A 12,010-nucleotide genomic window follows, 5' to 3' on the forward strand; every position below is an offset into this window, starting at 1 on the left:
CTTTACCACTTCCAGGTCCTTGCTGCCAATTGTGAACCGCTGTTTCCTTGCTAGACTGTTGAACATTACCTTGGTTTTCTGCATATTAACTTTTAGACCCAGCGTTCTGCTCTGCCTGTCTAACTCATTGATCATGATTTGCAGTTCACCTCCTGAGTGACTCAGCAAGGCAATGTCATCAGCAAATCGCAGATTATTTAGGTATTCTTCATTTACTCTTGTTCCCAACTTAAACCTCGGAATACCTCCTATAAACAGGCGGTGAATAGCATTGGCAAGATTGTGGCTCCTTGCCTGACGCCCTTCCTTACTGGAATTTTATTGCTGACTTAATGGAGGACAATAGTAGCTGTGCAGTTGCTATATATATATATCTTTCACTATTTTGACATAAGGCTCTTCTACACCCTCAGATTACGCAATGCATGTATGGCGGCTGAGCTTTCCACTGAGTCGAATGCCCCCCCCCCTCCCCCCCCCCAGAAGAAACACGCAGCCGTTTAAAAACAGTCAATTTCATTCATTGCATATGCAAACCCTGTGAATGGCTGAGAAGCATGGATGACAAATTGCACTAATGACACAATGCAGCAACACCAATAAAAGAGAAACACCTAGGATGCTCAATAAATAATTTCACTCAGCTACTGTGCAGTGAAGAAAATAATGTTCATATATGCTAGTTTGAGAAAAGTGCACTAGCTGTTATCAAATGCAGTTGAATATACATAGACTGATTTCCTGATTTTCGTGAACGTGAGACTCTAGGCACACAGTCAACTTTTCCCATTCTACTGACTCTGACACTGCTCCGTGAAATGCAAGCTGTCCACAACAACAAATATGCCATTAGGCTGCTATACTTCTTGAACAAAGTAACTGTCACCCTCTTTCTAGAATGTTGTGTTACTCCATGGGGAGAACAGGCAGCTAAGAGGATGAACAGAGAGAATGAAATGAATAAAGAACTTACCAACTGCAGTGCTTCCTTGTCAGTCTTGGCTGCTTTCAGCTGCACAAAAATGACAGAGCTTCAAGTAATGCAGAAGGCTGGGCGAGTTGGTGATTCATGCTATAACCTTGTCACAAAAGTACAGGATGAAGTCATATGAAGTGGTTCGTCCAGTGTGCTTCTTCTGTCTCGTTCTTTTTGGTGCTGCCAAGTTTAAATCATGATAGTGCTCCATTAGGCTACACAGAGGCTGCATGTGCCCTCAAGTGATGAGAACAGCCTTCAAAGGTAAGGCTCCAAGGACATTTACATTAAGATACTGAGTTTTTGCCAGCAGGAGAACTATTGGAACCAACAAAGAAGAACTGACGCCACTGGCTGTTTTTGAGAATTACAGTCAAGTCCCTTACATGGCAATAGAGCAGCAGTGCACATTTCAGTAAGCAGGTGATAGAATTTTTTTTTCCAACCATCTCATGCAGTAAAAATAAGCATCACATTAAAGCAATCATGTTCAATTACACAACATTGAACAAGTCATGTAAGAGCATTTGAAGACAATTAGCTGTCAAAAATGGCGCACCTCTTCAGCAAGCCTTTTCATCTGGTCTTCCAAGGCATGGCAAATCTCACTGGCTTTAGTCAACTGGCCTCGACGTTCCTGCAGAATGGCAAGGCAGAAGGCAAGAACATCACTATAGGCAGAGGAGATGTTTATGGTGTCACTGTGGCTCTCAGCCACTCCTTTCCTTGGCTAACCACATAGTGGAATTTTTTTCTTGTTATGGATATAAACATGCACTAGGCAAAGGAAACAGTAAGGTCTGAAACAATTCACTGACCTTGTACATACTGCCGAGGGCCGCATTATCAAGGCAGATGCGATGTATCGAGGATTTCAGCAAATTCACCTCGTGCTCAGAGCTTTCCAGCTGTAAATTAAAGCAGAACCACAGCTGAGGAAAAGCCTGTATAGCCAGATCTGCAAAAAACATTCCCTTCTGTGTGCAAGACTAAATTCTGGAAATGCACTATAGGCAATTGAGAGACTGAAACGGAGAAAAAAAACTTTGCTACTATGCAAGCGTTCTTGCAATTAAGTGCCTACCTTTCTTTTGAGGCAATCGTGTTCACAGAACGATTGCTGGCTTCACCACTTCTAAGTTGATAAGGATAAAGTTAATTCAGGCAAACTTGGCACACACCTCTACTTACTGATAAAAGCACAAGTTTAAACCATCCCTCATCAACGAACTGTGGGCAGACAATCATCACAAAATTTGCAAATCATAGTGGATGAATAAGTCAACAGAGTAGTTTTGAAGACAATTAGAGATTTTGCAGCCCTTGTTTGCCATTAACACAACATGTATTTCCTGCTTTTGCTTCTGAGGCAAAATTAAAAGCAATTCCAAGGCAAAAGCATTCAGTAAATCAAATGCACTCTCATAGAAGCTTGGCATCCAATAGTGACTTACCTGCAACAGAAGCTCATCATCATTGCCGGATGTCTGCACCTCACAATCAGCCTGCAAGTGAATACGTTTTCAATGCTTGGAATGCTGGCTACAACTGGCAGCCATATCCCATCTCAAAACGCTAGTGCAAATCTAACTGTCACATCAGTGAACCAGAGATGTTACCATTCAAACGCAGTGCCTCTATCCATAGTGTCTAAGAAACACAGTGTGTAGATAGCATGAATACATGTACAGGTTTGGTCATAAGCCCCAATATACCCAGAATGCAGCAGAGCATATATGCCTATACTGCTTGAATGTGTTTAAAGAGCATATTTGAAAGGCAAGCACTGCTGCTGCATATCATCAGCCTGACTATGCCTACTGCAGGACAAAGTCCACTTCCATATCTCTCCAATTAACCCTGACCTTTGCCAGCCGTGGCGCCCTTATACCTGCAAACTTACCCTATTAATCCCATCCGCCCACTTAACCTTCTGCTGCCCCCTGCTACATTTGCTTTCCCTTAGAATCCATTCTGCTACTCTTAAGGACCAGCAGTTATCTTTCCTTGGCATTGCATGACCTCCCCAAGCGCATTTCCTCCTCTTAATTGAATTTGACTAGGATGTCGTTTACCCGCATTTGTTCCCTCATCCACCCTACCATCTTCCTCTCTCTGAATGTTACCCTGATCATTTTCCTGTCATTAGTGCGCTGCACTGTCCTTGGCTTAAGCTGAACCCTTTTCGTTAGCCACGTTTCTGCCCATTTCTCTTGAGGAATATTGGTAAATTTCCATTCATGATCTCAGGGATCCTGCCGCATGCACTCCATCCTATTCTTATTCCCTAAGTAGACGTATTCCCTTACCACTTCCAGCACCTTGTTACCAGATCACTACAACTTATTGCCTGAGCCTAACCAGGCTTACAGTATGCTTAAATAAATAAATAAACATGTTCCAGTGCTCAGACACTCCACACAGCTTCCAGTTTCTACAGCATTGCACAGAGTTGGTGAAATGGAGTACAGTACATGCAATCTCAAGGTAGTACATGTCCAAGTCTGCCAACCTACCTAAACAAGTGGCACAGAACATCTGTGGTCTTGACCTCTATTGCTGTGTAGTGCTAGCAACAAGCAAATAAGAGAGGCTTACCTTGGGCACCAGGCAGCCGTCGGTCTGCACTGCATCAGTGACCTGAAAATATAACCCAAGTGTGTGATTGCAGTTTATCACTCAAACAAAATGAACCCACAGAAAAAGCTTTGTGAATTCAAGCTAGAGAAATGCAATTTAATATTATTTAACAGACAAAATTTCATTTTCTTTGTTGAGTGTGCCATTTTAATGCTGCGATTACTTCTTTGTTTTTTTTTATGACATCAGGGTATGCACTGTTCACCACTGGCATGTGTTTCAAAATCAACTTCAGTGACAATGGAAACACGTGCTTCTATTGCCACAACTAGCCAGCCGGGCAGGTACCTGCTTTCTTTGCAACCTTCTTTCTCACGACTTGTTTGTTATACTTCCTTAACCTTCTTTCTCACGACTTGTTTGTTATACTTCCTTAGCTCAAACATGAGCAGCCAAATTTCCCATGCGTTTACAGCCTCATCAATATAATCCCCATGCTAGGAAGTAAATTAAAACTTTAACTTAAAATTAAAAGCACAATATTTATGCAAGACGCAGTCCTGCAATGCCGGCTATTTTAAGACTGAATTAACCCAGAAATAGCCAAAGGTGTACCAAGGTTGTTTTAAATTAATGATGGAATTATGATCTAATGAATATAATTGTTTTTAATGAGCCCAACCTCGAGCCCAGACAGTGCCTGCCTACTGTGCTCGAAGGCTATGCATCACATCAGACAATGATTGACAATGATTATATGCAGTTCTACTGTTAAGCTGACAAATGTGACATAATAATTACACCTACCTTCTGGGCTCTTTCTTCCTTTGAGGCTTTGAGAGATTGGACTTCCTGCACAAAGAGGATCGATACACTTAGCATCATGCTTGAACTAGGAGAACCTTGATGTACGCTGAAAGAACTGTATCGAGTAAAATCTGCACAAATTGTACAGGAAAGCCCTGCCAAACACAATTAAATGCACTTTCAGTTTAGAAGCCCACTTAAATTAAATTTTAAACAATCTAATCTGGCTGCAGCTTTGTAGAACACATGAAGAAATGAAATAAAACAAAATGACATAGTTGTCAGACGTGTACTTCTCATTTCATCATCATCATCATCCTCACTAAGCCCACTGCAGGGCAGTGGCCTCTCCCATGTCTCTCCAATTAACTCTGTACTTTGCCAGCTGCATCCAACCTTTGCCTGCAAACTTCTTGATCTCATCCGCCCACCTAACCTTCTGCCGCCCCGTGCTACGCTTACTTTCTCTTGGAATCCACTCGATACCCTTAAGGACCAGCGGTTATCTTACATGCCCTGCCCAAGCTCATTTCTTCCTCTTGATTTAAACTAGGACATTAACCCGCGTTTGTTCAATCACCCACTCTGCCCGCTTCCGGTATCTTAACGTTACATCTATCACCTTTCTTTCCATGGCTGGCTGCGTAGTCCTTAACTTAAACTGAACTCTTTTCTTCAGCATCCACGTTCATGCCCCGTAGGTGAGTACCAGTGAGATACAGCTGTTATATACTTTTCTTTTGAAGGAAATTGGTAAACTACCATTCATGATCTTTGAAAACCTGCGATATGCATTCCACCCCATTCTTATCATTCTAGTTAAATCCCTCCCATGATCCGGATCAGCGGTCACTACCTGCCCTAAGTAGACATGCTCCTTTACCACTTCCAGGTCCTTGCTGCCAATTGTGAACTGCTGTTCCCTTGCTAGACTGTTGAACATTACCTTGGTTTTCTGCATGTTAACTTTTAGACCCAGCGTTCTGCTCTGCCTGTCTAACTCATTGATCATGATTTGCAGTTCACCTCCTGAGTGACTCAGCAAGGCAATGTCATCAGCAAATCGCAGATTATTTAGGTATTCTTCATTTACTCTTGTTCCCAACTTAGACCTCGGAATACCTCCTATAAACAGGCGGTGAATAGCATTTGCAAGATTGTGGCTCCTTGCCTGACGCCGTTCCTTACTGGAATTTTCTTGCTGACTTAATGGAGGACAATAGTAGCTGTGCAGTTACTATATATATATCTTCCACTATTTTGACATAAGGCTCTTCTACACTCTCAGATTACGCAATGCATGTATGACGGCTGAGCTTTCCACTGAGTCGAATGCCCCCCCCCCCCCTCCCTCCCCAGAAGAAACACGCAGCCGTTTAAAAACAGTCAATTTCATTCATTGCATATCCAAACCCTGTGAATGCCTGAGAAGTATGGATGACAAATTGCAATAATGACACAATGCAGCAACACCAATAAAAGAGAAACACCTAGGATGCTCAATAAATAATTTCACTCAGCTACTGTGCAGAGAAGAAAATAATGTTCATATATGCTAGTTTGAGAAAAGTGCACTAGCTGTTATCAAATGCAGTTGAATATATATAGACTGATTTCCTGATTTTCGTGAACGTGAGACTCTAGGCACACAGTCAACTTTTCCCATTCTACTGACTCTGACACTGGTCCGTGAAATGCAAGCTGTTCACAACAACAAATATGCCATTAGGCTGCTATATTTCTTGAACAAAGTAACTGTCACCCTCTTTCTAGAATGTTGTGTTACTCCATGGGGATAACAGGCAGCTAAGAGGATGAACAGAGAGAATGAAATGAATAAAGAACTTACCACCTGCAGTGCTTCCTTGTCAGTCTTGGTTGCTTTCAGCTGCACAAAAATGACAGAGCTTCAAGTAATGCAGAAAGCTGGGCGAGTTGGTGATTCATGCTAAAACCTTGGCACAAAAGTACAGGATGAAGTCATATGAAGTGGTTCATCCAGTGTGCTTCTTCTATGTCTCGTTCTTTTTGGTGCTGCCAAGTTGATATCATGATAGTGCTCCATTAGGCTACACAGAGGCTGCATGTGCCCTCAAGTGATGAGAACAGCCTTCAAAGGTAAGGCTCCCATGACATTTACATTCAGATACTGAGTTTTCGCCAGCAGGAGAACTATTGGAACCAACAAAGAAGAACTGACGCCACTAGCTGTTTTTGAGAATTACAGTCAAGTCCCTGACATGGCAATAAAGCAGCAGTGCACATTTTAGTAAGCAGGTGATAGAATTTTTTTTTCAACCATGTAATGCAGTAAAAATAAGCATCACATTAAAGCAATCATGTTCAATTACACAACATTGAACAAGTCATGTAAGAGCATTTGAAGACAATTAGCTGTCAAAAATGGCGCACCTCTTCAGCAAGCCTTTTCATCTGGTCTTCCAAGGCATGACAAATCTCACTGGCTTTAATCAACTGGCCCCGACGATCCTGCAGAATGGCAAGGCAGAAGGCAAGAACATCACTATAGGCAGAGGAGATGTTTATGATGTCACTGTGGCTCTCAGCCACTCCTTTCCTTGGCTAACCACATAGTGGAAATTTTTTTTTGTTATGGATATAAACATGCACTAGGCAAAGGAAACAGTAAGGTCTGAAACAATTCACTGACCTTGTACATACTGCCCAGGGCCGCATTATCAAGGCAGATACGATGTATCGAGGATTTCAGTAAATTCACCTCATGCTCAGAGCTTTCCAGCTGTAAATTAAAGCAGAAACACAGCTGAGGAAAAGCCTGTATAGCCAGATCTGCAAAAAATGTCCCTTCTGTGTGCAAGGCTTTAAATTCTGGAAATGCACTATAGGCAATTGAGAGATTGAAACGGAGAAAAAAAATTTGCTACTATGTAAACGTTCTTGCAATTAGGTGCCTATCTTACTTTTGAGGCAATCGTGTTCACAGAATGATTTCTGGCTACACCGCTTCTAAGGTGATAAGGATAAAGTTAATTCAGGCAGACTTGGCACCCACCTCTACTTACTGATAAAAGCACAAGTTTCAACCACACCTCAGCGACGAACTGTGGGCTGACAATCATCACAAAATTTGCAAATCATGGTGGGTGAATAAGTCAAGAGAGCAGTTTTGCAGACAATAAGAGATTTTTCAGCCCTTCTTTGTCATTAACCCTACATGTATTTCACGCTTTTGCTTCTGAGGCAATATTAAAAGCAATTTGAGGGCAAAAACATCCAGTAAATCAAATGCACTCTCACAGAAGCTTGGCATCCAAAAGTGACTTACCTTCAACAGAACCTCATCATCATTGCCAGATGTCTGCACCTCACAATCAGCCTGCAAGTGAATACGCTCTCAATGCTTGGAATGCTCGCTAGAACTGGCAGCTATATCCCATCCCAAAACGCTAGTGCAAAGCTACCGTAATAGTCACATCATTGAACCAGAGATGTTAGCATTCCAACACAGTGTCACTATCCATAGTGTCTGAAAAACACAGTGTGTAGATAGCATGAATACATGTACAGGTTTGATCATAAGCCCCTATATACCCAGAATGCAGTAGATCATCTATGCCTCTACTGCTTGAATGTGTTTAAACAGCATATTTGAAAGGCAAGCACTGCTACTGCATATCATCAGCCTGACTATGCCTGCTGCAGGACAAAGGCCACTTCCATTTCTATCCAGTTAACCCTGACCTTTGCCAGCTGTGGTCCCCTTATACCTGCAAACTTAATAATCTCATCTGCCCACTCAACCTTCTGCTGCCCCCTGCTATGTTTGCGTTCTCTTGGAATCCATTCCGTTACTCTTAAGGACCAGCAGTTATGCTTCCTTCGCATTACATGCCCTGCCCAAGTGCATTTCCTCCTCTTAATTGAATTCAACTGGGATGTCGTTTGCCTGCATTTGTTCCCTCATGCACCCTACCCTCTACCTCTGTCTTAATGTTACCCTTATCATTTTCCTTTCATTAGCACGCTGCACTGTCCTGAACTTAAGCTGAACCCTTTTCATTAGTCACGCTTCTGCCCCATAGGTGACTACCAGTAAGATACAGGTGTTGTACACTTTTCTGTCGAGGAATATTGGTAAATTTCCATTCATGATCTCAGGGATACTGCAGCATGCACTCCATCCCATTCTTATTCACTAAGTAGACGTATTCCCTTTCCACCTCCAGCATCTCGCTACCAGATCACTACAACTTATTGCACATGTTCCAGTGCTCAGACACTTCACACAGCTTCCAGTTTCTACAGCATTGCACGGAGTTGGTGAGGTGGAGTGCCGTGCATGCAATCTCAGGGTAGTACATGTCCAAGTCTGCCAACCTACCGTAAAAAGTAGCACAGATTATCTGTTGTCTTGACCTCTATTGTTGTCTAACGCTAGCAACAAGCAAGAAAGAGCCTTACCTTGGGCACCAGGCAGCCATCGGTCTGCACTGCACCAGTGACCTGAAAATATAACCCAAGTGTGTGATTGCAGTTTAGCACGCTGACAAAATGAGCCCACAGCAAAAGCTTTGTGAATTCCAGCTAAAGAAATGCAATTTAATATTCTATAACAAACAATTTCATTTTCTTCGTTGAGTGTGCCATTTTTATCCTGCGATTATTTCTCTGTTTTTGTGACAACAGGGTATGCACTGTTCACCACTGGCACGTGTTTCAAAATCAACTTCAGTGGCAATGAAAACACGTGCTTCTATTGCCACAACTAGCAAGCCGGGCAGGTACCTGCCCTCTTTGCAACCTTCTTTCTCACGACTTGTTTGTTATACTTCCTTAGCTCGAACATGAGCAGCCAAATTGCCCATGCGTCTACAGCCTCATGAAAAAAAATCTTCACGCCAGAAAGTAAATTAAAACTTTAACTTAAAATTAAAAGCACAATATTGATGCAAGAGGCAGTCCTGCAATGCGGGCTATTTTAAGACTGAATTAACCCAGAAACAGTCAAAGGTGTACCAAGGTTGTTTTACATTAATGATGGAGATATGATCTAATGAATATAATCGTTTTTAATGAAACTGCAAAAAGTGAAAGGAGCCCCACAACTAAAAAAGAAGTTACCTTTACTTTTCCACAAGGCGAAGTTTGTCTGAAGTAGTTTGCTAGTCACAAAAAGTGGATAACGGCATTTGGCGAGAACAAAATTCACAATTTTAACAGCTCACGAAACAAAATCTATAGTCGGATAGAACTAATGAACGAAGCAGCAGATACCCCTGAAAGGAGGCCTCCACCAGCCAATGGCATTGACCGGTTTTCAGATTGTGGCTATCTTTTCATCGGCAACCCCCTGCCAGCAGGTCCAATGAGAATAACCACAATGTTATGAAAATCAGTCAATGCCATTGGCTGAAGGGTCTCCTTTCAGGGACATTTGTCGCTTTATAAGTGGGATATTATTTAATAAAGAATAAAGAGATCAATTCAAATAAATTTTAAGTCCTTCCCGAGTTTTTATTAGCTGCGAATAGTGGTTTTTCTGGTTTGAAGCTGATTCTAAACGAACAGTAATTTCCGCTGAACAATTTCACAGGGAATATTTCAAATATTTCTGGCACACAAAAATGTTTAACAGCACAATAATAAGTATTTTCAAAATCCCATATTTTTTTTCAACACACAAAGTAATTACATGAAAAAAAGAAAAGAGTGGCATTGAAGCTTTGCCAAAATAACTATTGCTGTGTTGCCTTTCTGAAAAAAATAGCCGTTGGAAATTTCGGGAGTCGTCCTATATGTGGTGCCGATGTATTCCGGGGTGTGGGACCTCTGACTGGTGGCTCAATTGCGAATGTGTCGCTGTGCAGCTGTTGCTTTTTCAGCGGTGCCTCCATGAGCACCTAGCTGCTAGGCCCGTACACATCATGCGCCTCAGTGCCCAGTACTACCCTGCATGAAGCGTCGGAAAGGGGCACCCATCTCCATGTGTCTCATATTAGCTTCCCTTGCTACGCGCATGGCCCACTTGATTATAAATTTCGTGTGAAGAATGGCTGCAGCAGCTGCGGTCAGCTCAGACTCATCACAGGAAAGTCATGGGAGCTGTGTGTCTTTCAACTCTGCATGCCGCCATACTGGTTCTGGCAGATGTGCATTGCAGATAACACAGGTGCAGACACCCTACAGGTGCAGATCTTGGCGCCACACTTTCCTCCGCTCACATATGCTGCCACACACATACGTAGGCTGGCTTGGGCATACACGGGCGCGCAGGCATGCAGCACGTACACGTGGCAGGTGTTCACGCTGTCGGGGCTTTCGCGGCGTACATGCCGTAAAGCCATCCCAGAGGATTGAGTAGACTGGACCAAAACCACATCAAGCAAGTGTTCCAGAAGCATTATTTGGTCAAGAAAAATACTTCAAAGATTTTGAATACCAAACTATATAATATTTTACAATTGTACGGAATATTTAATATTAACGAATTTTCCCACACTCCTCGTCTTTACAGCATTCTCAATTTTCATTTCGATGCCATCTTGTTATGTGCATCAACAACAGCACAATTACATTGTTAACGACATGCTGCTTGTGAATAAAATGAACATAATACCTCTATACAGTTCTCATTCACTGACATTACTTTGCTCAAAAATGAACTAGGAAGCATGTGAGAGTGTACTGAAAAACAATAAGGAAATTAAGTAAAAGAGAAAACGATTAGATCTCAGCAAAAAATGCAACAAAGTAAATAGCACCTTCACAACCTCTTCTTCAGTCTGCATGGCAAAATCATCCTGCAAAATAAAAATTCATCTCAAATAAGTTAAGGAGCCTAACATAGAGACTCCTGAGAAACGACACTTATGATGTCAATTCAAAACCAGATCCAAGGTACATTAACTCTGTCTTAACTGTATCTCTAGTCTTCATATTGCAATAAAACTGCAAGAGAAGCTTGTTGTCACATAAACTTAACAGCTGAAGAAAGCTTCACAATAAAAAATAAAGCTATACACCATATTTACACAATTGTAAGTTGACCTACTCCAAATCACATTTCCGAAAAATAAAAAAAACTGCCGAGGTTGTTTAAGTTTGGCCTTGAATAGCTGAACGCGATAGTAATATCCAGGGGCCCCCGTGCTATCGGCTGCTGCATGCGGGCACATTCCAAAACGAAAATGTGTTAGTCACTGGACTACTCGTCCACACTTGCGCCATCGTCATCACTAGCGCTGCCGTCGTGATCGCTCCTGCGGTCCCACAACACGTCGTTCTATCGTCATCCTCCAGCGAAATCCCGCACTTCACAAACAGCCACATCACGACATCGCGTGGAACAGCTGAAAATTTTCCTCGCTGCAGCTGCCACACCTGTATCCCCCATTGCGAACGTCGAATTTGCGGCCCGGCGCACGGCTGTTCGTTTCTTCAGCACAAAAAATGGCAGCTGCCATCTAGAATGTAGCCGTAAACAAGCGCCGGTTGCATGCCGGACCAGGAGCACAAATGACGGCTGACGAATCACTACATTAAAAACTTCAGAAACGTGGCAGGCAGTAGTCAAATGCGTCAGAGCTAAAAAGAAACTATTCGTGAATTCTGTCGGCTCTTCCGTCGTCTACCAACACTCCCCGGCACCGCTGCCGTTCCGAGTGG

At 42.5% G+C, this 12,010-nt stretch overlaps 2 protein-coding genes across 2 annotated transcripts in view; one reads left to right on the plus strand and one right to left on the minus strand.

Annotated features, from left to right (window-relative positions):
• The window catches only part of LOC144125662 (atrial natriuretic peptide-converting enzyme-like), a 996,499-nt gene that overhangs the window by 461,036 nt on the left and 523,453 nt on the right, over positions 1-12,010 (plus strand). The window lies entirely within an intron of this gene.
• LOC144115010 (uncharacterized) overlaps positions 907-12,010 on the minus strand; it is a 30,627-nt gene continuing 19,523 nt past the window's right edge. Inside the window, exons 15-21 of the mRNA XM_077649123.1 lie at positions 11,107-11,145; positions 3,575-3,616; positions 2,431-2,481; positions 1,795-1,884; positions 1,536-1,613; positions 974-1,012; positions 907-930 (exon numbers count right to left, since the gene is read on the minus strand). Of these exons, the coding sequence (XP_077505249.1) occupies positions 907-930; positions 974-1,012; positions 1,536-1,613; positions 1,795-1,884; positions 2,431-2,481; positions 3,575-3,616; positions 11,107-11,145 (363 nt within the window). The remainder of the gene's footprint in view (positions 931-973; positions 1,013-1,535; positions 1,614-1,794; positions 1,885-2,430; positions 2,482-3,574; positions 3,617-11,106; positions 11,146-12,010) is intronic.

Source organism: Amblyomma americanum, chromosome 1, assembly GCF_052857255.1.
Source record: "Amblyomma americanum isolate KBUSLIRL-KWMA chromosome 1, ASM5285725v1, whole genome shotgun sequence".
NCBI lineage: Eukaryota > Metazoa > Arthropoda > Arachnida > Ixodida > Ixodidae > Amblyomma > Amblyomma americanum.